The sequence below is a fragment of the Carassius gibelio genome, chromosome B20 (assembly GCF_023724105.1).
Source record: "Carassius gibelio isolate Cgi1373 ecotype wild population from Czech Republic chromosome B20, carGib1.2-hapl.c, whole genome shotgun sequence".
NCBI classification, from domain to species: domain Eukaryota; kingdom Metazoa; phylum Chordata; class Actinopteri; order Cypriniformes; family Cyprinidae; genus Carassius; species Carassius gibelio.
The window spans coordinates 19,233,083-19,260,352 of record NC_068415.1 but is presented as its reverse complement, the minus strand read 5'-3'; the positions used below and the strand labels follow the sequence as shown (position 1 = coordinate 19,260,352).

Genomic DNA, 27,270 nt, shown 5'->3' with positions numbered 1-27,270 from the left:
ACTTATACTCACCTCTGAATCTCCAGCGATGTCCTATACTCACCTCTGATTCCCCAGTAATCTTCTATACTCACCTCTGACTCTCCAGCCATCTCCTACTTGTATGGGTGAAAAAGTCTTAATATAACAAATTGAATTTCAGAATGTAAAAAAATGAACCTTCTGATAAAGCGTCAGGCTGGCACCTGTAAAAAGGAGCGTTGTTCAGATGAGGCATTAAACTGGCATTCTGTTGTCATTAATTCCCCACCTGTATCATGAATTTGACCTCATTGTTTGCTGTTATAGTTAGTTTAAGTCCAGCCAGCAGGGGGTGATCAATCCCTGACTTAAATGGGTGCAAAAGTCTTAGACCCTGTCCCAAATGGAACACTTCATGTGCACTTGCGGTCTTACAGACTTGCAATGGCCACCACATGCACGTGTCCGTTAAGTCCACGAGACCGTAGGGTGTCCCATTTATCACTTTAGCATTCAAAAGGGTGCTGTTACAGTACAGTAAGTACAAGTGTTACTTGTTACAGTAAGCAGAGTCTGGTTCCTCACTAAAGCTAAGCAAGCCAGAGCCTGGTCAGTACACTGGTGGGAGACCATTTGTGAATATGTAGTTTACTGCTGGAGCTAGTTTTAGTCCGGCCACCAGGGGGTGATCATTCCCTGACTTGTATTTGACTGTTTATATGGAATTTTTTATATAATATTTCATATATACACATACATCATAATGTATATTGAATATTTATAATACTATTTATATTTCTCATTAATACATGAATGGTTTATCTGAAATTAAATAGGATTTGAAATGTTAAATACCTGTTAAGAGATGTTGTTTCATACGTGTCATTTATTTATTCACGTATATTATCCACGTTCCTTTTTTTTATTTTGCAGAAAAAGTGAGATGTGCTTTTCCTAATGTGGACACAAGATAAAAGTTACGTACTGCAGCTTTAAATATGTAAATTAAAATATTTAAATATTATGAATTTACATTACATGCTCTGTTTTATTGTGTCATATACCCTAGTTTGTAGGGTACATAGATTATGTTGTTACACGGTGAATAAATGTTGAAATTGAATATGGCAGATGTTTATGGTGTGTCATTTTTGCATGTGTAACATTTTTAAAATTATGACAAGTATACTAGTAAAACCACAGGTTTATGACAGTCAAACTATGGTTTTCTTGCAAGAACATCATAGCATATTAAGTGTTACCATAAAAAACCTGCAAAATTATAACAGGAGCACCATAAAAATATAACAAAAGGACCAGAGGATTATTACATGATTACTGCAGAGATAATGACAGTAAAACCACAAGAATATCACAGATACAGTATATTACATACAGTACAAAAAAACTGCTGTGGTAAAACATCCCAAAACAACAACACAATACCACATCATTAACCACACTAGATTTGTGTGTTATTTTTAATGTTTACCACATGGAATACCACAGGTCATTTAATGAATTTTAGTATGTATAAGGTAGCTTGAATAGAACTAGCATAACAATACAAAGCTAAACTGCAAATGAACACCAAATGGACAACTTACATATTTTATTTTCACGCATAAACCTGGTTACAGCAGTTGGGACGTCTTCTGTGCTTTCCTCCACTTCCATTTCAAACATCCAAGAGGAGGCATGAACTTGCCATTTTTCAATAAAAGATGCCAGACATTTTAATCACTGATATTTTATTATGTTTCTCCTCAGAGGGTCAGGCTGGTAGCTGAGCCCCTCTCTTACAGGAATGAGAAGTGTTTTTCCCTAACATCTCTTCTCTCACACATCTACCCACAGTACATACACACCTTAGTAAACTATAGCAATATGGTAAATGTGATGCGTTTATGACCGCCCTGTGCGACAATTACACATGATTATGGTGATCTACTCACATGAACATCTAGTGTGTTTTTTTTTTTACAGTTAGTGTGGCATGGACATCACAATTAGTTTGGCATGGCATCAGGGGGACTAGGAGAGCAGGATTTGAGCAGACAGGAACCTGTGCGCTCTGGACTCTCTCTCTCTCTCCAGGCAGATCAGCAAGCACTAGTGACATTCACAACCACAACTGCAAAACAGCCACAAGTTACAGGAAATGTCAGACAGTGGAAGTCACAGGCCAGATGTGTGAGATACGCTGACATTTCTCTGTTTTACCTGCTCTGTTTCACTGGTAGAATTTGATCTCGGCATCCACGCAGTCGAAGAACAGATCCCCGAGTTCCTGGCCCTGTATCTCCCCCCTCAGCATGGCCTCGATCTCCTCAAGACACTGAGACTCCAGGTATCTCATGGTCTCCTGTAGAGAGACTCCAGCATCCTGACACACACACACACACACACACACAGGGAATATTGCAGATTTAGTGTCAGTCAATCTCAGTGAGGGCTGCAGTGGCATAATATTTGATAATTACAAAAGAATGTCCACTTGTTCGCCCTTTTTAGCAAAAATATGGCTTACAGCAAGGCAATATAGCCAAAGGTGTCCCCATGTCCCCACCAAAGCTAAGACCAAACCTACGCCCATGATGTACAAATAAAATGTAATCATTTAGAGGCTTTAGAAATTTGTGTATCCAGTGTGATACAATAGGCTTCATAATTAATGTTCAAAACATATGTAAACAAACCAAAAAGCATTTTATCAATAAAAAGCCTTTGTTCTCCGTTTTCTCAGACTCACAGGACTGGTCAGTGCCGTCTCGTGGGCTTTGTACAGCTCGTGTTTCCGGTCCACCTGGTGCTGGAATCGAGGCTGTGTCCTAACAGGATCGTCTGGGCCGTACTGAGGGGACATCACCATGCTGACGGACCTCACGCTCTCCGAGAAGATAAAAGGCTTGAATACAGACCTGCAAGAGAAGGATCAAAGTGTGACGAGTGCTCTGGCAATGTAGGTCTGAGCTGATCTTTCAGGGTCGCACCTGGAGGGGTCAGGTGTGGCAGTGAAGAAGTGAACGCAGGGCATGTCTGGGTTGCGCGGGAGGATGGACACCATGCTGCCTGTAGTACAGAAGCCCTCCGAATCCATACAGATACCGCTGGCCTTGTCCCTCAGGATGCTCATCATCACCTCAGCCGTCACCGAGCCTGTGGAGAGGAAAAAAAAAAAAAAAAAAAGTGTTGGAAGGTACATATGACACAGTTAATTTTACATAGACTACTTTCTTCAGACATTACAACATATGATCAAATGTCATAATTTCAGGTATAAACTGGCATATAAGGTCTGCTATATTGCAAATAGCTTAGATAACCATTTGAAAAGTTTGGAGTCAGGAAGATTATGTTTTTGACACACGTCCCTTGTGCTTATCAAGGCTGCATTTATTTGATCACAGTAATATATTACAATTTATTTTATTCTTTTGATGACAAAGCTGACTTTTCAGCACCATTCATCCAGTCTTCAGTGTCACATGATCTTTCTAATCATTATGATATGCTGATCTGCTGCTCAAGAAACATTTATAAGTATTATAAATGCTGAAAACAGACGTTGTGCTGCTTAATATCTCTGTGGAAATCATGACACGTTTTCTTTCACGATTCACCAATATTCAGAAAGATTTAGAAATTTTGAAAACTAAAACTGGCAAGTCAGAGTAACATCTGTAATTGTGCAATTATGGATTTAATAAAAAAATAATGGCAAAAAAGTCATGCATTGCATACCCCAAAAGAAAAACAACCCTATATTAATTTTAATAATAAAACAAAAATAAATTATAATAATTGTATTCTACAATAATATATAAGGTATAAAGTAACATACTGTAATAATTATAATGCATTACAATATTATAATAGAAATATATTATAACCCCCCCCCCCAAAAAAAAATCTATAACACAAGATTTTAATAAGTAGTAATATTTTGGGCTACAGTAAAAACAAAGTCGTTATCTCAAATAATTACATGATTCGATACAAGCACTACATACACATTCAATACACAGTAGTATTATTATTAGTAGTAGTATTATTACAGTAAATTATTAGAAATTTAAAATTACTAAATATTTTAAGTACCGTTAAATCATAATGTCATAATAAAAAAAAAGTCATGATAAAAACGTTTTAGTTGACCTACTTTTACTAATAATAAAAAAAAAGCAATAAATCTAAATGTAGTGTCTAAACAGCAGATGGCAGTATTCAACATATTTGAATAAATCCACTCTTCAAAATAACAACACTCTGGATAGCAAGAGTAAGAATATAACTCTGCATCTTACTGCAACCAGAATTCTTGAAAAACACATTTCAGAAACCTGAAAATACCATGAAGTTCCCTGTTGTAAACACAACCCTACTCCTCAGTCATGATGGCAGAGTAAAGCAAACTAGTCTTGCGTAGCCAGACCTCCAGACTGACGACTGAAGGACTGGAAGGCCCGCCCATGAGCCCATTTGAGCAACACGTAAAACAAACAATCACAGTTTGTTTCGTTCATCGTCATGTTTCGGGATGTGGAAATGTCGCCCCAATAACAGACTAACAGTGTAAAACTCTCGGATGCATTTTAGAGATTTTATGCCGCGAACCTTAAATATTTCACACAGGGTGAATACTGGTAAAGTGGGACACTTTCTGATAATTTATATTCTGCATACTTTTTTATTATGATCCAAATGTCTTAGCCGCTCATATGATACTATTCTAAATAGCGTAGGAAGTCTGCTATACTATAGACAATAAAAAAGAAAGAAACATTAAACACAGGATGGATGACTCTTCCACAAACACACAATGACCCCAAACCACATTTTTCAAGGCGCTACTGTCAAACTGGGACACCTTTACTGGAAAACTGGGACACTTAAAACACATTCAGTTGTTATTCAAGTGTAGGCCTTATAAATTAAATGCACAATAACAATATAAACAACAATATAAACAACAACAACAATAATATAAACATCACTTTTTTTAAGAAGGGGTGCAGGTACAGCAAATTCAACCCACCCCCTCCCTCGCCAACCCATAAAATTTTATATTGGGTTAAATTTATTTCATACAAATTTAAAAAAAAATAATAATAACCTTCATTAACAGAGAGAGCTGAGATTTTTTTTATATCTTAAGTAACCCGCTCTGTCTAGTCTGTCGGTCTCCGTGTCCTCTTTGCTTCGCGATTTTTCTGTGCGTGAGAAAATGGATGCGTGGCATGAGAGCGTGCCTGTGTCTCACGGTGAATGCGTGAGAGCTGGCATAGTTTAAGTCAGTCTTTGTTGAAATATCTAGCTAACTAACTAAATGTATGAGGGACATATAAAAAGGTAACTCTATTCCTCCATTAGAATGACTTGAATGGCTGTCCCAGTTTGCCAGTTATACCCTGACCCAATTTAACAATATGCTATTGGCTATTGGCATATGCATCAGATGTTCAACCAACGGTCCACAGGCGAGACGTCTGAGGCTGAGACTAAAAGCAAACGTACCGTTGTGCTGCTGGAGCAGGGCTGTGCCGCCCATGTAGCGCTTCTTGGCCATCTCCATCCTGGCGGGGGGGTCGTCCGGGCTGAAGACAGCAGAGAAGCTGAAGTCCCCCTCTCCGCTCCACCAGCCCTGAGCCTGAGCCACAGCGCGCAGCTCCGCGTGCTCCACACAGATCTCTGTGCCTATCGTCAGCTGGTTAGAGATGTTCTTGACTCCCTCTGAATAGAGAAATAACCTACGCTTTATTTTTAAAGATGGATTTTTTTTTAGATACAAGACTCTTATATCAATACATTAGATGTGTTACCCTGATATAGCTATTGTTCGTAGATATATAATTACAAATATTTCTGATTTTGAAAATGTTAAAACAAAGTAACATTACTAAGCAAATATATTAGTACATTCATATAAATAATTATGCATTTAGATTCTAATATTACACATTTTGTTTTAACTTCACTTTGTTTTAAAAATTGTATTACATCTATTTGGGCTGTCAGTTTACTAATTAACTGTTAATTGATTAGTTATTAAAAAAAACTATCGTGATTAAAATATTTTAACGCACTGGCCCCGCCCCCATACATCATCTTATACTTCATATAGTTGATTGTTGACAAATATGATAATACGATAAGCTCACGAACTGGGAGAGGAGTATTACACAAGTGCTGATTTTGTCCCGAATATCACAAGTTTCAATGTGATTTTATACAGCAGTTTAGAAAATAAGAAGTTGATATTGTGTTATATTCGAAACACAATATTATGTATTGCACAATTATGCATAGAACATATGACCTTCAAAGCTACAGCAGAACTGTTGTGCATCTCAGAGCAACCCATTGTTGTTTAGATTCTGAATGAAACCGCGTTTTGAACATCTTGTGAACCAATTAGGGCTGGGACAACGCGTCGAGGTCATCGATGACGTTGACGCAAAAAATACGTAGACGCAAAATATGCGCATCGATTCGTCGACCTATTTTTATTTCTCTAAAAAACGTTTGCAAAACGTTTACCTTATGTGTGCTGAATATACGCGATGGCCGTATCAACATTCTGTCCAACATTATATAACCAATCCAGGGGTTTTTCTGCATTGATATTTTTTTTTGGCGGCTGTCAAAGCCTTACTTGATCGGTGAGTGATCAGGGCGCGTACGAGAGAGAGCCCCGGCTGCGCGCGCACTCACAGTCTTCAAACAACATGAGCACTTCTTGCTCTCTCTCTCCCTTGTGCATATTAATCAAAATCATTAAACACGATAGAAAAAGGGCAAAACACCAAAGTTTCACGTGGAGCATTCGGAGATTTTTTATTTTTTTTCTCCATGACAGGCTGCTGGCTCCCACTGTTAATTTTTTTTTTTTTTTTTTTTTTCAATTCAATTGCTCCAAACAAGTATTTTGGGTGACCTTTTTTATTGAATGCTACACATCAAGTTGTTGTTATTTTCATCTTAAAGAAGAACTTTTTTCAGTAAACTATGCCCTATGTGTTCAGTAAGCTTGTTTCAGTAAGCTATGTGTTTTCAAGGCTTCAAAGTTTTATTGAATGCTATCTCTATACAAGTGCAAACTAATGCATTCTTAGTCAGTCTTTTATTTTGTAATTTTAAGAGCAATAAACATATATTGCAATGTTAAGGAATTTGTGTTTTTTTTTCATTCAGATATGTAAATCAACATGCATAAATTATTAGTAGTTAATTAATGGGGAGTTAATTGTAATCGAATCGGTCTGGAAAAATTTAATCGTTAGATTAATCGATGCATCGGAAAAATAATCGCTAGAATAATCGTTTAAAAAATAATCGTTTGTCCCAGCCCTAGAACCAATGATTCATTTAGAAGATTGGATGGTAACAAAGCTCTTTTGGTTAACAATGACTTCCATTGTATGAAAAAAAAGAATAAGATGTTTCTCAAATTATCTTATATATATATATATATATATATATATATATATATATATATATTATATATTATATATATGATAATTTTTAAGTTAAATGTACTTTATCAAACAAAGTACAAGACTTAGAAACTTGGAAAAGGTTTCGGCACTTGCTTTGTGAACAAAAAACAAGTTTTGTAAAATATATTTTATATAACATTTTAAAAAACTTTTTTGTGTGTGTGTATTTTCCACAATAATAAACTTAAACTTCTATTATTTTTTATTTTTCCTTTTTTGTTCCTCCACTTGAGCAATAATCTTTCAGGTGTCTTCTTTAAGAGTCCAAATTTATCATTTACCATATTCACTTATTAACTTTTGTTGTAATATTAACTTTTAAGTGTTTACCAGGATAAAACATAAATGTCCTTCGTTTTGGATCTTTTCAGACAGATCCTGAGAGAAACACACACAAAAAAAACGCATTCACCACTGCCCATGAATCATCTTTCCTCACCTGTGACTTTCTGTGCAGCCCAGAGTTTCCCAGCAGTCTCTAGGACCCAGGCTTCCTGTCGGTCCACGAGTAAGAAGGTATTATGGTAGCTGAAGGGTTCGGGGGTCTCCCTGCAGGCTCCACCCTGACCGTGCTGCTCTAGCAGACCTGTGATCACATTCAGAGCGGCCCGTGCGCTGTCCCCGCGCTCCAGACCCAGCCTCAACACACACAACACACATCAGCTGATCAATTTCAATTGTAGAAAGCAGGAAGATTAAGAGGTTTGCTTGTTTCAAGCTCACCGAACCAGGTCCATTCCCAGCAGTGCTTCTTCTGGATCCACAGGCTCCTTGGTCCAGACGGCCTCATTCCCAATACACACCCCATGTTCATTAGCCCCCATCTCAGCCCCCCAGAGCCAAGCGGGTCTGCTCAGCACCACCGCATGAGTGTGCTCCGCTTGAGGAATGGAAATATATGTGCACTACATGGAAAAGAGAATCACCGGTAAATCATCTATGGTTTGGCCACAACGGCAGATTTTGATTATATACTTTCTATTTAAAAATTCGTATTTTTTAATAGAAAGTATATAATATTATGCATTTGATGAAACATAATGAAAAGGTCAGTTCACCTCCACCGTAGATCCGGGAGCGTGTGAGGATGCAGGGTAAAACACCACCTCCTGCACCTCATCTCTCGGCCGGTCAGAGTTCTTACCAAATATCACATAATCCTCTTTTGAACCCGGAGGCAGAGATACAAAACAGTCACATGACAGAGGCGGTTCAGCCATCCTATATCAAATCAATGCATAAGGATCAATGCGGTGGATCATATTCAAATGACAATAACATACCTATGCGCAATGGAAGGAATAGCATTGAAAAAGGACTGAAAATATGACATGTGTTGGCTTGTGATCTTGGACCAAAAAAAACAGTCTTAAGTAGATGCAGTATATTTGTGGCAATAGACTACAATATGGGTCAAACTTATTGATTTATTTTTCTTTTATGACAAAAATCATTAGGATCAATGGAACATTAGATCAAGTTTCATTAAGATATTTTGTAGATTTCCTAATGTGAACCTATCAAAACTTAATTTTTTGATTAGTTATATGCATTGCTAGGGACTTAATTTGGACATCTTTAAACACAATTTTCTCCGTAATTTGATTGTTTTTGCTCTCTCAGATTATAGATTTTCAAATAATTGTATCTCGGCCAAATGTTGTCATATTATTCCATCAACGGAAAGCTTATTTATTCAGCTTTCAGGTGATGTATACATCTCTTTTTTTTTTTTGCGGTCCAGGGTCACAAATGTTGTTTAATTCAAAGCCTCGATTCATTTTAATTTTGGAATTTAAACACCGCCAAAAGTCCAAATTCTAAATATGAATATTTCAAATAATTAAACCATATCATTTAAATATTCAAGAATAATACATAAGAAAATGTTGCAGGAGCACTAACAGAATTTACTTAAAAATGTGCATTTTATTTAGAATGAAAGGAATTGATTGATTGATTGATTGATTGGTTGAGTCTGCAGACTTGTGGTCAAGGGTCATCTTCAGTGGTTTCTCCAATAATGATGACTGCGTATTAAAAAAATAATAATAAATAAAAAAAACTTTGAAACATTTTGTTCGTTTCTGGCGTCAAACTGCTTCATTACAATAACAACAGATATAATGGTAATACGCGTTTATTTAAATGCAACACATAAAAGCAAATATTACTAGAACTATAGCCCCGTAAGCGTCTCGTGCAGGTTTGTGACAGGAGTGTCCGGGATTAACGTTACTGTAGTGTTAAGTCTCTTATCGCCTGACCTCCATTTCACCGATCTTCAGATGCGCAACCCAACCAAAAGCTGCTTTTAAGATCTGAATGCAGTGTTTTAGAACAGATGATTTTAAGATCTGATGGTCTATTGATGGCCTGTGTGTCTGATAACGGATCATCAATATAGATTAGACATCCAATAAAACTCATGCATCAAAATTAACGCGTGACATCCACGTGCATGCTTAATTTGGCTTTAAATGGTGGTACTCTAACCTTCTAGCGCATGTTCGAGTGTATTTGATGAAGTTATTGTTACCTTAATAAGCTCCAGATCGGTCAGTGAGCATGAGAGAGGCAGAGCTGAGACTGATGAACCTGCTGCGGCACACACTTCAAAATAAAAGTCCTCTGAACACAGCGACTCCTGTCTTTGTAAACTTGCTGTGTGAGGCAGGGAAGAGAACAAGGATGCGAATGATCAACCTGCTACTGGACAAACTTCAAAATAAAATTGCTAGACTCCACTGAACTGATATTGTTTACACATTAACCAGAAATATTACTACAGCAAAGTGTTTTGACAGTATTTTGAAGAGGACTCTATAAGGACATAAGGTGCTGGTCATATAATTAGAATATCATCGAAAGGTTTATTTCACGAATTCCATTCAAAAAGTTAAACTTATATAAATTAATTACACACAGACTGATATATTTCAAATGTTTATTTCTTTTAATTTTGATGATTATAACTGACAGCTAAGGAAACCCCAAATTCAGTAACTCAGAATATTTGAATATAACTTAAGGCCAATACAAAAGGATTTTTAGATATCTTGCCCAACTGAAAAGTATGAAAATGAAAAGTATGAGCATGTACAGCACTCAATACTTAGTTTGGGCTCCTTTTGTCTGAATTACTGCAGCAGTGCGGCGTGGCATGGACTCATGGAGTCGATCAGTCTGTGGCACTGCTCAGGTGTTATGAGAGCCCAGGTTGCTCTGATAGTGGCCTTCAGCTCTTCTGCATATCGCATCTTACTCTTCACAATAACCCATAGGGTTAAGGTCAGGCGATTTTGCTGGCCAGTTACCGTGGTCCTTAAACCAGGTACTGGTAGCTTTGGCATGGTGTGCAGGTGCCAAGTCCTGTTGGAAAATGAAATCTGCATCTCCATAAAGTTGGTCAGCAGCAGGAAGCATGAAGTGCTCTAAAACTTCCTGGTATACTGCAGACCTCAGAAAACAAAGTGGACCAACACCAGCAGATGACATGGCATCCCAAACCATCACTGTGGAAACTTTACACCTGACCTCTCCTCTCTTCCTCCAGACTCTGGGACCCTGATTTCCAAAGGAAATGCAAGATTTACTTACATCAGAGAACATAACTTTGGACAACTCAGCAGCAGTCCATTCCTTTTTGAAGTGAGATGCTTCTGATGCTGTCTGTTGTTCAAGAGTGGCTTGACAAAAGGAATGCAACAGCTGAAACCCATGTCTTGCATACGTCTGTGTGTAGTGGTTCTTGAAGAACTGACTCCAGTTGCAGTCCACTCTTTGTGAATCTCCCCCACATTTTTGAATTGGTTTTGTTTCACAATCCTCTCCAGGGTGCGGTTATCCCTATTGCTTGTACACTTTTTTCTACTACATCTTTTCCTTTTCCCTTCGCCTCTCTATCAATGTGCTTGGACACAGAGCTCTGAGAACAGCCAGCCTCTTTTGCAATGACATTTTGTGCCTTGCCCTCCTTGTGCAAGGTGTCAATGGTCGTCTTTTGGACAACTCTCAAGTCAGTAGTCTTCCCCATGATTGTGTAGCCTACAGAACTAAACTGAGAGACCATTTAAAGGCCTTTTCAGGTGTTTTGAGTTAATTAGCTGATCAGAGTGTGACACCAAGTGTCTTCAATACTGAACCTTTTCACAATATTCAAATTTTCTGAGATATTGAATTGGGGATTTTCCTTAGTTGTCAGTTATAATCATCAAAATTAAAATAAATAAAGATTTGAAATAAATCAGTCTGTGTGTAATGAATGAATATAATATTCACTTTTCACTTTTGCCAGTCATTGTCTGTGGTTGGTTTTTGAATTATTTAAATAAATCAACTTTTTAATGATATTCAAATATATGACCATCACCTGTAGTAATCCACAAAACTATGAATACATGTTTTTATATGTTTTTGTTATTATTTTGGAATAAATGTAAAATGCTTAAAAACATTAAACTGGTTAGATTTATACTTGGTTTTAATACATGTAACCCATTAATGTAAAACTTTTGAACAGAATACTTTTTTTTTCTTGTTTTGCTTAAATATCATAAATTTCCATTTGTGACCCTGGACCACAAAACCAGTCATTGGGGTCGATTTTTCGAAATTGAGGTTTATAGATTATCTGAAAGATATATGGTTTGTTAGGATCGGACAATGATTGAATCTGAGGGTGCAAAAAATCTAAATATTGAGAAAATCACCTTTAAAGGTATCCAAATGGAGTTCTTAGCAATGCATATTACTAATAAAAAAGTTTTAATATATTTACAGTAGGAAATTTACAAAATATCTTCATAGAACATGATCTTTACGTAATATCCTAAGTATTTTGGGCATAAAAGAAAAATCAATAATTTTGACCCATACAATGTTTTTTTTTTTTGTGGCTATTGCTACAAATATACCCCCAGTGACATAAAACTGGTTTTGTGCTCCAGTGTCACATTTATTACTGCCTTTCAGAAGCTACAGAAAATAGTTACGTTTCCCAGAAGACAAAATAAGTAAAATTGACCCCGATTTTCAAATTCAAAGAGTTTTCATCCCCAGCTCTTAATGCATGCTTTCAGCTGCTTTCATGGGCTGTAATGCTTGTATTATAGTGTGAAAGTAATAAAACACTGAATAAAGACAACAAAGTGTTTTATTTATAAATTCACAGTTTCTAATGGCACTACACTGCTGTAGTTACAATTGGAAAAACAAAATATAATCAAATACTGTGCAGTTCGTCCTCACAGATGATGAGATTTCACGTAGCGGACGTTTAAATAAATCAGGCATCCGTCCCGAGAGGGCGCTGTACCGGGGAACGCCTGGGGCCAAAAAGCACTTGTACAAGGTGTGGTGTAGAAAACAAAGGCATGTGGAGCTCTCCAAAGTGCACAGGAGACACACACTCAGCGGTCTCTACTCACTGGTGTACTGGAAAGAATCATCAACATACATCGACAAACTCCACAAGCATATATCAGTTCCCATTCAAAAAGGAGAAAGGTAGTGAAACATTTTAAAGTGAAACATGTAGCATGGAAATCACAGAGATGGTCCATCGCACGCCAATCCCAATCTTTCCCTTTTATTGAAATCGTGATGTGAATTCACATTCTCTAAACCCCAGAGTCTGATTAAAGGTTAATGACGGGATCATCTGCGTGAAAGAAAACACTTACAGTCTTACACAACACACAGATCTGACACAGAGAAACTCCACTGGGATGTCAAATGGTCTCTTGGATGCATTAAAAACAACTAAGAAAGAAGCGAACACACACACAGAAAGTGTGTTAAGATGGACATGAAGTGTGTGAAGAGAAGATGCGGGATACACACACACACACACAAACTTCACATGAACGTGACGGACAGGACAGACCAGACGTTTTCATGATTTACATCGAATCCAGTTACCCAAAGTTAGTCCGAACAGATCCAGAGTAAATCCCAGCCAGAAGCTGAGCCAATCAGATGTACAACATCTCTATGATCACGTTATGAGCAATAACAATTGATATGAATGCAAAATAAAGTTTAACAAGTCAAAAGCAGAATCCAGCTTTCTTGAATTCAACTTTAGAGAACAGGAAGTTGTGTTCCGTACCATTTGTGTGTATCTGTATTAAATCTCTTATATGGGGGGGGGGGGGGGGGGGGGGTCACTGTATCTCATATATCACATGACCTTGATCTCATAGAGCCCGGATCACATTTAAATAAATAAATACATAAATAATTACCACTAAAATAACAGAATGTCCCCTACAAACTCCCCGTGTGTTTATATATAAAGCATGTAAAAATGTCTTTTATTTTTTATTTTTTTATCAAGGATCCACTGAAGAATGAAGAAAATGAGCTGTAAACATGCTTGAGATGCACAATATGAACATGTTGATATATGAGTGTGTGTGGGTGTGTGTGTGTGTGAGAGAGAATGTTCAGGCCCAGCCTGGACTCATTGGTCAAATTAGATTGTGATTCGAATGGTAGAGAAAAAAAAAAAAAAAAAACACACCTTAATTTGGCTCTAAAAGACAAAATGACAGAATTAACATGGACTGGATCTGTTTTTCATTCCGCTCTGTTCACTGGATTGAAGCCCTGTGCTGTGTGACATCACTGGTCCCACAAACCAACCACAGACAACGACTGGCATGATGTCACACAAACACTCACATGTACAAGAATACCATATCCAACCAGGAAGGAAAAAAAGAGTGAGTTAGCCTTAAAGAGACTGTGAAAGAGCAACTGGAGACCTGAGGGTCATGTTAGTGTAAAGAAACACGCTGAATGTTGTAAGTCTGCCACCTGTAAATCAGCCTAAACTCCTGGTCACCTCTGCAACATCAAACCAAGTCAATACTTGTTCATGTTTGTCAGTTAGAACTTGCCCAGAAGTATAAAAAAAATTAAAGGGAATAATGAAAATGATCCTGAATGAAAAAAAAAAAAAGGCACATAACCAAAGTTCAGAGAACCAGGATGTAGTGAAGACGGCGTCAGGATCAGCGCTCACAATGAAACTTCGCAATGTTGGAATGAGAAAAAGAAAAAAAGGTGGCGTGAAAACTCAAACTCGTCCCGTTACAGCTGTCCTTCCGAATGTGGCCACGCCCAGCTCCGCCTTTCCCTTCATGAGCTCCTCCAGCGTGGGCATGACGGTCACAGGAAGTGACAGGATCTCCCCCACGCGCCGGGCCTCCTGCTGCTCAGCGTTCTTGGACTTGCGGCGTTTCAGAGACCTCTTCTCTATCTTGCTCTTGGCCGGAGAGAGGGTCGGCGGCGGCGGCGGTGGCTCGCTGTTGCACAGGGTGGGGTCGTGTCCGTTCATGGAGGGGGCGCTGCTGAAGGACTCCTCAGACAGTGTTGAAGCAGAGCTCTCGGAGCTGCCCTCTGACACACAGTCCCTGGATGAGCAGGTGGATGCGTAGCCGTTGCACGTTGACGGCAGGAATAGAAGAGAAGATGATGATGTTTCACCGTTGCATCTGAGCTCACCATTAACACCCGTCACTGAGGGGATAGAGGCCTGGAGCGTCTCCACTCCTTTTGTCTTGCAGCGTTTCTTCTGAAAGACACAGGGAGGAATGACTTCATGTCTAAATTATGCATTCAGAGAGTTATTTAAACACCTAAAGCCACAGTAACCGTCTTTGTGCTGAGTGAGTATAAACAAATATATATATATATATATATATATATATATATATATATATATATATATATATATATATAGCGGCAAACACTTAATCAGACACTAAGAATAGAGAAACAGAAATCAAGTGACGGCACAACAATACAATCACTATGATCATGTGAAGATCCACGTGAGAGCAGAGAAAGTTGAGGCCTGTTCACACCAACATAAATGTTTGGAGCATTTGAATGAGCATCTGGTAATGCATCTGTTCAGTTACAATGTGTTCTAATCAATCCTCCATCACAGGACATTGTTAACTTAAAAAAAAAACAATAATTACTTTTTAAATTAAAAATTAAGGTGAAAATAGAAAAATATAAAACTCAAAAACTAAAATAATATAGAGACGATATTAAAATAACACTGACAGTTGAATGGCAGAGGAAGAATCTCAAACCAGCTTCTGTCTCTGTCCTCTCGTATTTGGTGTTGCTGGATTAACACTGAAGAGAATCTGAATGGCTGTTTAAAAACATGTAAATACTGTTTGACTGTAGCAAAGTTGTGTACCGGGGTATTTCTGCTTTTTTATGAGCATCAGTTAATGACAGAGCGTGAATAAGCATTTTTATTCAGCAGTCTTCCGCTTTTTTTTTTGCATTGGTATGAACAGACAAACTGCATGTAAAAATCATACCAAATTTATCAGTATTGGTCTGAACAGGCCTTTACTATTAGATTCCAGCATAAAGTTTTGAAAAAGTTATTCTTTGGGAAACAAGCTAAACCTTGAAAGAATCTTATGAAGTGATTCTTCCAAATAAACTGGTCAAAATGACCCAAATCAGTGTCATGTGTGGCTTTGAATGAATTAAATGACTTATTAAATGTGACTGTTACAGACTGACTACCTTTTCATTATTAACAGATTAAAGTAGAAACGAACAGTGACTGTTTTGTATTTAAGGTAGATGGAAATTGAATCAATGCAATTAGTGACTGGATGAAAAAATAGAGCTAAAATTGTAGGATAAATTATGATAACATAATATCAATGTGATATTAAAAATGTTTGGGACATTTGTTGTGTATAGAGTTATGTTCAATGGAATCTGAATCCTCAGTCAGCAGAGAAACGGTTAACTTCACGTCCGGTCAGACAGACTAACTGGAAAGAGCTGCGTTCCAAAACACTCACTGCTCTTCACATTTACTGAAGCATTTCTGTTTAAGTTTTATTTAATTAATACAGTTCTTGCAGATTGATAATCTAACTGAAAACTGGAAAAAACTAAGAGCTGCTAAACCAGCAGTGAGTGGTTTTGAAAGCCCGCCTCAGTCCCACTACTGTCATGAACACACAGCGGCCCAAACAAACTCCATACCTTTTTCTCTGGAGAAAACCTTAGAGGTTCTACAATGTACAAGTCATCAGGACCTACTAAAGAGGGGAGAGAGGGGGCAGGTTAACGGAATGGTATGGCAAACGATAACACAAGCATGAAAGCACTTGCAAGTAGTAGCACAGGTTACACACACACACACGTTAAAATAAAGGTTTTCTGCTGTTCTTCATGGATGCAACTTATTCAATTGTAATCTGCCTTGTGGAGTCCTATTTCACACTCGTTTCATTGTCAACAAAGTCTGCATGTGGTAACCATGGCTGCAGCATCAGTTGTTAGCATAATGCTGTCATTTGCATGCATTTGAAAGTCAAGTTTGTTTTGCATATCTGTATATGCAATACTTAGTAATTCATTAAATGTACCACTTTTTCCACTGCTACTACTTGCAAATGTCCAACATGTGCCAGCCAAAAGCATCATGTGCTAAAAATATCCAACCTTATGCCTTATGAACACACTCCACACACACACACACACACAATGCTGCAGCAAAATGTGATTGGAAAAAATGGAACAAGCACAGGGAGGATATGGCATTTAAAGTAGTGAAGACAGTTCAGTTTTTCATATTCGTTTTTCTGAATTGTTCTTACATATTAGAGTTGTCATTTGATTTCAGATTTTCATCTAATTACTGCACACATCACTTACAAATAAAATGACTGAAAATATTATAAATATTATAGTACTTACTGTATTACATATCAATTTTATTATACTTTTAAATATATCTAAATATGATTGTCAATATAACAAGTCATTCCTTTACTTTGAGAATCAATACACTGATTTAAAAAAGAAAAGAAAATTACACTCAATTAACGAGTTTTAATTTAGTTTTTGGCTTGTAAAAGAAATCGTTTTTTGCTTAATACATCCCATATCTGATCATTTAAGACACTGTTGACATTCAATTACAAAATCACACTGTGCGCCAGTAAAGGTCACGCTGATATTGAATTATCGCCAGACACTTAGGAACTAGTGACAGCTGGACCCAAAACTAGATCAAGCTGTAATGTGATTCGTGTGCTATTTAACACTAAATGACTAATTCTTCTGAGAGCAGCAGCCAAAATGAAAGCACACAACGTAAGAAGGTGTGACGTTAGTGGGCAGTATCTTGGGTTTTCATGCTGTGAGAAAGGAATATGGTGGATTTGAGTCTGGCTGAAAAAAGACACAGGATGTGAAGAACCAGAGCAGAGTAAAACAATGTGAATTACATCAGAGAAGGGGAGGAGTTAGAGAAAAAGAGAGAGAGAAAGAGAGTGCGAGAGAAAGAGAGAGAGAGAGAGAGAGAGAGAGAGAGAGCGCGCTCTGGCATCATAACTCTCTTCGGTGTCAAAGGTCACTCTTACCCTCTGACGTGGGCAGTTGAAATGACTTTGAACGAACGAGAGGACAAGAAACTCTCCGTTTCAGACTCATATCATCATATGAGGAAAAACACCTGAGAATGAGAGAGAGATATTAATACTAAATATATTCTACTCAAGTGTCCAAATAAAGATGTGAACGTCCTGATGCCTGATTGATGAAAAAGCTCAAAATACCAAATTCTGTGAAATAAAAATCTTGTGTAACATGAACAATTTTTAAATGGTACTGTATGCAGTTACATTATTGTCACAAAAGGTTAACTTCCAACTCCTGTGCTTGCTCAGCAAGATAGCTCCGCTCATCAAAAGACTCATCAATCAGTCTTAAGCCCATGCGTTTTCAGTTTGAGTCAACTCTTTCAAGCTGTTTGACTGACTGACTGACTGCAGGGCCTCTAGAGAACTCCTTGCTGCAATCCTGAGAAGCCACTGTGTTCATGTATTGCGTTATGAATTCTGCACACTTGGTGTCTGTGTTATACCTCTTAGGGCTGGGGTAGTGGTTGCTCATGGGAATGCTTGAGCTGGTGTTGTGACTGGGCAAGCTCCTGCAGCATTGCATACAGAGCAGCAGACCCAGCATCAGACACAGGATCAGAGACAGCACCAGGTAACTCTGACTGTCAGACACCTACAACACACAGTGAACCTTATGAATATAGATTATTGGGTGGGCCAAACATTAGATGGGTTAGGAATGAGGAGAGAAATGCCAACCTCTCGCTGTAGCTGAGCAACAGTGTCAGACAGGTTCAGCAGGATCCTGGTGGCATTCTCCAGCTGGCTCTGTAACATCTGTATAGACTCGGTCTGTTTCTGGTCCTAAATACACACACAGTTGGAAACCGTTATCATACATGCTACAGTTGCACCCAAAGTTGTCTGTTTTCTTGGCCAGAACTTGCACATTTGTCCAAGAACATTTTATTTTGAAGTTAAAAGAATAGGAAAAGAACAGAAAATGAGAAGAAAAAAAACAAGTACCGTATTTTTCGGACTATAAGTCGCACCCGAGTATAAGTCGCATCAGTCCAAAAATACTTCATGATGAGGAAAAAAACATAAGTCGCACTGGACTATAAGTCACATTTATTTAGAACCAAGAGAAAACATTACCATCTACATCCACGAGAGGGCGCTCTATGTCTTCAGTGTAGACTACAGGAGAACTCAGCAGCATTAGAGCGCCCCCTCGCGGCTGGAGACGGTAATGTTGTCTCTTGGTTCATTTGTCTTAGCTCATTTCTCTTGGTTCATGTCAAATTAACTTTGATAAATAAGTTGCACCTGACTATAAGTCGCAGGACCAGCCAAACTATTAAAAAAAGTGTGACTTGTTTTCACTTCAGTGTTGACACTGCTGTTCAAATGTTTGGGATGTGTATGATTTGGGATGTGTAAATTATACCACTAATAATTGTAATAATAAATGTTCCTTTAGCAAATTAGCTTAATTAGAATGATTTCTCAAAGATCATGTGACAGTGAAGACAGGCACAATGAATGCTGAAAAATCAGCTTTAATATTACAGGAATACAGTTTAGTCAAAAACGCAGTTAAATACAGAAGAAAGTATATGTGTGTGTGTGTGTGACTGTATTTTTGAGCCTTGGTGAGCATAAGATATAAGATAACCCTAACTGACCCCAACATATTGAATGGTAGTGTATTTTCCTATTGAAATATGATCATTTATTTAATAAAGTACCACTGTAGTCACACTTTCTCAAATGTCGTGTCCAAACACATTTTGGGGTCCAAGCATGTTGCAGTATCAAAGTTTATTAAAAAAGCCCAGCTCAAATTCCTAATGTTCTGTGTGACTGATAATGACCTGCTCTTCTGCGATTCTGGAGGTGTTCTGCAGTTTGATGATGGTCTTGTTGAAAGCCCGCTGCATCTCCTCCATCTGTTTACGATACCTGAGAGACAGCAGAAGGGGTCAGTCAAACAACGTGCCCCACTATGATCATTTTCGGTTTGTGTATCTGTGTGTTTTTACCTCTGGCTGAGCTCCTCCAGGTATCTGCTGCTGAGGGACATGTTCATTTCTAGCGCTTTAATCCTGTTATTCAATCTCATGAACACTGATTCCTTCTGGTTGGATCCGTGCACCTGATTCCCGTTTCCATTCCCTTGGCCCATTTCTGCTGAATGTTGCTGCTCTGCGTAAAATTCTCCGGCGGTGCGGTGTGGGAGCAGAATGTCGTCAACAGTCTCCTCTTGTTGAGACAGAGGGGCTTCAGAAAGCTCTGGTTGGGTGGCCACAGCACTGTGGTGAGGATCTTCAACCCCTGCAGTCCTGCCGATATCTGAGGCCTCTGGAAGTGGAACGGGAAGTTCAGTAGGAGGTGGGATATCAGCGGGGCGAGTGTGGGTGGGCAACGGCTGAACCGTCTGCTCTTTGGTGGCGATGGGGAGCTCCAATTTGGGAGGGTCTGTCTCTGGGCTGTGGGGTTCAGTGGTGGTGGTGGAGGAGAGCGGAGAGGAGGCAGCACTGGGAGAGAGGAGGCTGTTGGTGCTGCTGACCGGAGTAAGGGTTTCTGGGATGTCCACCAGGTACTGCGGATGCTGGTCCACTGGCTCTCCCGTGGGCAGGGACTCTGGGATGTTTTGGGTGGGGGTGTGGGAGAAGCTGTGTGGGGGAAGGGTGGAGGTACGACTGGGCTCTAAAAGAATTGTCTCAGGTGGGGGTTCCTGCTCTGGGACTGCAGATTCCTCACTGGAGGACCGAGGGAGAGAAGCCACCGTTTCAGTAGGGGAAATCCTCTCGGCCTGTGCCTGAGAGGGTTGCTCTGTTTCTGGAAGTTTCTCAGAGGGAACAGGGGGCTCTTGGGTTGGGGTGGTGTCAGGGAGGGACTGCTGAGGGGTGGTTTGAGTGTCTGTGTCGGTGTGTGTGTGCTGTGCTATGTGGCGCCGGTCTCTACGCTGGCGCTCTAGTGCTAATGCTGCTGAACAGTAGCAGTAGAAGTGTTCGTGCAAAGAGCCCAAACAGGACAAAGTGGAGAGGTGGCCGCAGTATGTGGCGCTCTCCTGCTCCCACAACAACTCGGTACTTTTCTCCTCCTCTTGCTCCTCCTCCAGCAGGGTCACCGTTGGCTGGGTGGCCTCTTCTTCCTCCTCGATGAGGATGACGATACGGCTCTCCTCAGGTGGAGGTTCTGAAGGAGCCTCAGGAACAGGAACATCTAAGTCCTCCTTCACTAGAGTGGGATCCAGCTCAAGGACATCCAGCCTGGAGATATGAAGACCAAGAACGTTAGTACTCAAATCTCTCATTTCATTTTAAACCAAGGTTGCACAACGTTTGTTAGTTATGAGCAGGACCACTCAGAATGTGAGCTCCTCAGGTTACTGCAGAACTGAAATGCCAGTCACAGCTCAATTCCTTGTATGTTAATTTTTTAAAGATACATTTCATCCAAAGATGAAAAATTCTGTAATTTTATGAACTGTGGAAACGTCTCCAAGAAGCTTCAAGAGAGTTTTGATAAAAGATTGTTTATATCAGTTAACTAAATAAAATCAATATTTGGTGTGACCATCCTTTGCATTTAAAGCAGCTTTTGTCCTAGGTGCACTTGTGCATTTGTTTTTCAGGTAGCTTTGCAGGTAGGTTTCTTGAAGTGTCTTGGAGACGTTGTCACAGTTCTTCTGGATTTAGTCTCCGTTTTGTTCTGTTTCTTCATGTTAATCCAGACAGACTGGATAATGGTAAGATCAGATCTCTGTGTAAAGCACTGGCTGTTGTCAGACTCCTTGTGCAAACAAAAATCTCACCGGATTATTACAATTAATGGCAAAATTAATGTTTGGGAATGTGAACTGATATTTCCTACTGACACACTACAGTAAACATTAGAAATAACTGACTTAAAACCATTTTCCAGCTGGTGAAAATACTAGTCTTCTGATAATTTTGGCCATCACTGTATTACAAATGCTGGCTTGACAACTAAAAATTCAATTTGGGGCACTAAAATTGCAAAAACTAAAACTAACGTAAAATAAATTACAGCTATACAGAAATATTTCAAAAGACATTAAAAATGAATGACAGTGATAAACCAAATAAAATTACTGAAACATAACTAAAAATAAACCTAAATAAACCTAAAAAAAATGATAATAAATCTTTTAGAAGAATATATGCATGAAAACATTCAGTGATAACAGAATAATAATAAAATACTGAATTGTTAAAAGTAATTTTATAAAGCAGACCAACTGATTTTAGTGAAAAGAACCATCTGTTCACAAATCAAAGCTATTTCTCTCTTAATGCCAAGTAGGGCAAGATTTTGCAATTAATATTAATAAAAAAAAGTTCAATCAAGAATGTGTTTGTAAAAAATAAAAAAAAAAAGGTGAATTTGCTGAAAGGGTGTGAGGTTCATTAAATGAGAGAACTAAATACTACTCACTGAACTAAATATTTTTGGCTAATTTGAACAAGATTTTAGCTACCAACAGGATTATTCTTAGCATGTTTAAATGCACACTGCATAATTCAGCAGACTGAGTCTGACTCTGAGCCTGGTTTTGCTCAGAGTTAATTAAAGTTAATTAAAGTTTTAGAAGCTCCTACTGTATTAGAGAAAGGATTCGGTGGTTGATTTGGTATGTGAGCAAACAGTTCAAACCAGTCTGTGCTGGAATACGCTTACTAGCTTGGGGATCAGTATTGAGAAGGCATTTGGGGTTTTAATATGCTGGATGAGTAGGGTGTGTGTGTGTGTGTGTACGAATGAGACTCACGTAGAGGGCTGTTCAGTAGGTTCTGGAGTGAGTGTGGTTTCTGCTAATGCCTGGGTGACGTTTTCTGTCCCAGAGGAAACATTTCCTGAGTAAGATGAGAGAAAGAGCAAATTTGACAGTGAGAAAAGGAAAAAGAGAATATGAATGAACATTGGTTTCCATACTGCCCTTCCACAACACAAAGAGGGCTATTGTTCAGAGAAAAGCATCCAAGATTAAACACAAAAAACACAAAAGTGCCCTTAAGTAGCAACAGGTGATGATCTCGAGAGCCTTAATTATATAATGCTAGAAATGGTTTCAATTTATCCAGAACAACAAGGACATAAAAAAAGCTTTGGAATGTCAGTCATTGTGCCACAATGGCATTTTCTGAATTCTTGTCACATACTGAGTCAGTCTCTGTGACAGTGAAGATTACATTATCTAGAGTTACTCTCTATTATGTGAGTTTGTAAAACTATAAGCCATGAGTGCAGTAGAAAACATCCAAAAGATTAGGAGGACACTTTTCAAGAATGTTAAATATGGGACTTCATTGTCACTCATCTAGTTTTCTAAAAGGCAGGTGTCATATTATAAAGACCAACTGTGCATTTTTCAATTGAACAACCTTCTAAAAGCTATTAAAATATCATTTTCACTGGCTAAAAAAAATGACTTCTAAATTGTCAAAATGTACAGGAGGATGTTAGTCTGAAAATACTAACACTGCCAGTATGTTCACTCAGTGGGAATCGTTCATTCATTTTTGTTGGTAAAAATTTGATCAGGTGATTCAATTTTGTGTTATTTTATATCAATAAACTGTACTATGTATTTTGGTAATATATTAGCGATCAATCACCATTTTTATCAAGAAACAAAATGGCCCATAGCGTGCTTTCCTTTTCCAAACTTAATTTAAACTTTCAGCCATCCACTCGAAAGCAATCTCTCAAGGGCCACAGCAAAAATATCTTGTTAAACTTCTTTCTTTTAGCCTCCTAGTTTATACTGTCTATGGTCATGATACAGAGAAGCAGGGTGTTTTTAAAATTCACTGCTGCTTTTAGGAAAGCCAAATGCCTGTTTGAACAGCATTTTGTAGCAGCCCTTTCTGGGAGACACACACACACACACACCCTGGGAGAGTTCGATGCTGGCAAGCGCAGCTACAGAACCCATCAAAGAAGTGCTTTCACTGCCAGGCCTCACAGTTCCAGCACTGTTGGCATGGTGAAAGCCCTCACTAGTCACAAACAGCTGCCAAGCAGAGACTCAGAGTACAGACTCAGGACTGGGTGGTTTTAATATCCAAGCTCGAGGCAGAGATCAGGTCCGTACCTTCCATTTCAGCTCCGTCCTCTAGTTCTGGCTTCCCTCCTAGCACATTTGCTGCGATGTTGTTTACCATGTTCAGGATGGCGTCTAAAAGAATCCAGAGGAAAACACTAAAAATGTAACATTTATATGCATGGAACAGGGGTAAATGTCACACAGTGCCAACACACAGGCTGATTTGTTTTCTACAATTCACCAAGCCAAACACAATGCTCTTAAAATATAATGATCATTGGCCAAAAATGATGAACATTTGAATTATTAAAGCCAATCTGTCTATATACATGTTGCGAGGTAAAACTAGTAGAACACTTTAATCTTTGGAAAATGTAATTTGGTTCGTTCTACCAATTTCGTCTGATCATCATTAAATTCTGTATGTTTTCTGACATTAATTGGCATTACTGCCAACAGAAGTGCATTTGTTCAAGGACTGTTTATTATTAACCGCATAAATTCTCCATAGTTAATGTGTTGCAAATCTGCATTAAAAAAAAAAGTATTATATTCCACTTATTGAGCTTTGGTGATGTTTAACTGCATTAAACAATTACCTTTATGCATAACAATATTATTTTAAGGTTAATTATATAAATAAAGTATTTTGAATAGCTTTTACTTTATACTTAGTTTTTTTTTTTTTTTTTAGGATTTTGTTATGTGCTTTAGTCATTTTTATTAGCTTTTAGTATTTCTATTTAGCTACATTTTATTTTAGTTTTTGTAATTTTAAATAAAATAAAACTTATATATATATATATATATATATATATATATATATGCATGAAATCAAAAGCAAAAGCAGAATATGGAGGAACAGCACATACTTGTAGCAGAGCCCAGCAGATTCTTCGACGTCTTGTCCTCTGATGGCAGGTAGCCGGGTGGGTAATCTGTTAAAAAGACAGCATTAGCCAAATGGACATACACAACAAATACAGGCTTGTGTCTAAATTAAATGATTAAATTCTGCCATACAGTATATCTATCTATTAATACTGTACTATTTAAGCTCTCTGTGAGCAATCATTTAGAGAGATGATCTCACCATAGTCTTCATCCAGGTACTCGGCTCTCTCTGATGTGTACTGAGAGTCAGCGATCTCATCATACTCCTCCACCATACTGGTGCCAAACACCCTGGTATACACAAAGATACACATGAGCAACACAAAACATTAGATACTTGCAAGTAAAAGAGTTAGAAAGAGGATAAGGATTAAAAACAGCATGGGAGAGCCGGTTGCTAAAAATGACACCATGTTCCTGTATTAACGTGAAGAACAAACAGCCCTTGGAATGATAAGAGACTGTAAGGCTTCAGAATAAGAAATATTAACAAAAGCCACTTTGATCAACAGCATAACTTATCTCGGACTTCTACAAAACAAATATAATCACTGCCCTTTGCCCAGGTTAGTGGGGGTCTTTAAAAACATGTTTTATAGCCCCTGTTCAATCCTCAAGGGGCCACGTACAGAGGAGAAAACAGACATCCAGTAAAATGAGCAGTTTTAGAGATCAGAGGGAAGTAGGATTTCGGAATAAATGTCACTCGGCAGATTAGTACACATTCACAAGGGTTGCCACATGATGCCTTATAATACAATTTGTTTCATGTGGCTTGTAAAATTGCACAATGACCAGAAAGTAACTACTTGTGGTTCTCAATTTGGATCTGTTAAGATCAGAACTAAAAAGCTAACAAAATGTTTAGAACAAGTGTGGAAAGGACTTTTATTTTTATTTTTCATCCCTGTATCTGGCTGTAGTGTTTTGCTTGCCTCTCACAGTATAGTACAGTACAGTAATTTCCTTACAGTGGGACAATATGTCTCTCATAGAGTGTAGCCAGAACAGCCTCTTTATGGGCCTCCAACCAAGATTAAATCTCCTGCCAATGCAAACGGACCTGAGATGAGCCTGAGGCAGGATAGAGATCAACTCAATTCAAGAACTTGCCTTTTGAAACTTTTATAAAATCATGTGTCCTTTCTCACAGTCAGTGAAAAGGGCAATGCAAGTACACAATTGTTAAATCAGAAGTGACCTGTTTTTATCATTACTGCATTATGCTGCTGTGCAGTATGCATTGGTTTCTGAAAGCTCATGACATTATTTTTTTGCATCTTTCTGTATAACCATTTTTTGTGTATGTATATATATATATATATATATATATATATATATATATATATATATATATATATATATATATATATATATATATATATATTTTTTATTTTTTTTTTATGAAGGAAAAAATACTTAATTTCATGATGCATACCAAAAACATTACTTTCATGGCATGCATTAGACCAGAAACATACTTCATGCAAGTATGCAAACACCTATTGTACATAACATACTACCATTCAAATGTTTGGGGTCATTCCAACTTTTTGTTGAAAGAGAGAAAATACTTTTATTTAGCAAAGGCACAATGATGAAAACTGTTAGTAAAAATGTAACAAATTTCAACTGTAAAAATAAATACGGTTCTTTAAACTTTAAATGCATCAAAAAATATAAATGTATCATGGTTTACACAGAACTATTAAGCAGCAAACCATTATCAATGTTTCTTAAGCAGCAAATCTGCAGATTAGAATGATTTCTGAAGGATCATGTGACACTGAAGACTGGAGTAATGACTGTTGATAAAGACCAGCTTTACCTTATCAATAATATATTTAAATAGGAATTTAAAATTCCAAAACATATTTCACCATATTACTGTATTTTTGATCAAATCAATGCAAAGAGTATAAAAGCTAACAGTGACTTCAAAATCATTCAAAAACTCAAAATAAATGTATTGTCTTCTCACTTTTGGAACTGTAGTGTACTTGTACATACTGTAAAAACTCAACTGAGTATTAACATATAATTTAAATATCTGTGCTATTACACAGACACACCAAGTGTTCTTCAGCTAGTGAGCAATATAAATATTTACAACAGAAGACGACACTTTTGTTCTAATACACATTACAGAGCTCTTTGTGGTCATACGGAGTATGCAACACATACCTTCACCGCACTTTGAATGAAAAAACATCAAGCTTATGTGCATCTGGGAGTTCACATAGGTTTCAGTCATGTTACACACAGTATTGGAATTGTCCCAATTCTATTCCAGTAACATTAATCAAACACACCTGATCAGGCTGAGTGGACAGAAGTGTTCAGAGCCAAAGTGGGAGAGCAGCTCAACCTAAAAAAAAAAAAAGTCACACTCAAACATGGTCTTACAACAAAACCAATGCTTATTTTACCTTCT

At 37.9% G+C, this 27,270-nt stretch overlaps 2 protein-coding genes across 7 annotated transcripts in view; both read right to left on the bottom strand.

Annotated features, from left to right (window-relative positions):
- Window positions 1-1,695: 1,695 nt before the first annotated feature.
- Window positions 1,696-10,108, bottom strand: LOC127984478 (secernin-2). 2 transcript variants are annotated; one of them, XM_052587133.1, is made up of 9 exons: window positions 10,000-10,108; window positions 8,519-8,681; window positions 8,184-8,365; window positions 7,900-8,099; window positions 5,479-5,694; window positions 2,955-3,120; window positions 2,714-2,882; window positions 2,185-2,347; window positions 1,696-2,095 (listed from the first exon to the last, which is right to left on the bottom strand). In XM_052587133.1, exons 2-8 carry the CDS (start codon window positions 8,678-8,680, stop codon window positions 2,195-2,197), a joined length of 1,248 nt encoding a protein of 415 aa, XP_052443093.1. In that variant the 5' UTR covers window position 8,681; window positions 10,000-10,108; the 3' UTR covers window positions 1,696-2,095; window positions 2,185-2,194. The 2 variants fall into 2 exon arrangements, with proteins under 2 accessions (XP_052443093.1, XP_052443094.1); XM_052587134.1 differs by having other exon boundaries at window positions 2,189-2,347.
- Window positions 10,109-12,597: 2,489 nt separating this feature from the next.
- The window catches only part of LOC127984475 (SUN domain-containing ossification factor-like), a 46,902-nt gene continuing 32,229 nt past the window's right edge, over window positions 12,598-27,270 (bottom strand). For 4 of the 5 annotated variants that reach the window (XM_052587126.1, XM_052587128.1, XM_052587129.1 and 1 more), the window contains 12 exons: window positions 27,149-27,204; window positions 25,036-25,127; window positions 24,815-24,880; window positions 23,991-24,074; window positions 22,665-22,749; window positions 19,909-21,141; window positions 19,741-19,828; window positions 18,623-18,727; window positions 18,388-18,536; window positions 17,885-17,976; window positions 16,500-16,555; window positions 12,598-15,042 (listed from right to left, as the gene is read on the bottom strand). In XM_052587126.1, the coding sequence (XP_052443086.1) occupies window positions 14,545-15,042; window positions 16,500-16,555; window positions 17,885-17,976; window positions 18,388-18,536; window positions 18,623-18,727; window positions 19,741-19,828; window positions 19,909-21,141; window positions 22,665-22,749; window positions 23,991-24,074; window positions 24,815-24,880; window positions 25,036-25,127; window positions 27,149-27,204 (2,604 nt within the window). In that variant the 3' untranslated portion in view covers window positions 12,598-14,544. The remainder of the gene's footprint in view (window positions 15,043-16,499; window positions 16,556-17,884; window positions 17,977-18,387; window positions 18,537-18,622; window positions 18,728-19,740; window positions 19,829-19,908; window positions 21,142-22,664; window positions 22,750-23,990; window positions 24,075-24,814; window positions 24,881-25,035; window positions 25,128-27,148; window positions 27,205-27,270) is intronic. The other variant, XM_052587127.1, reaches the window with a different exon arrangement.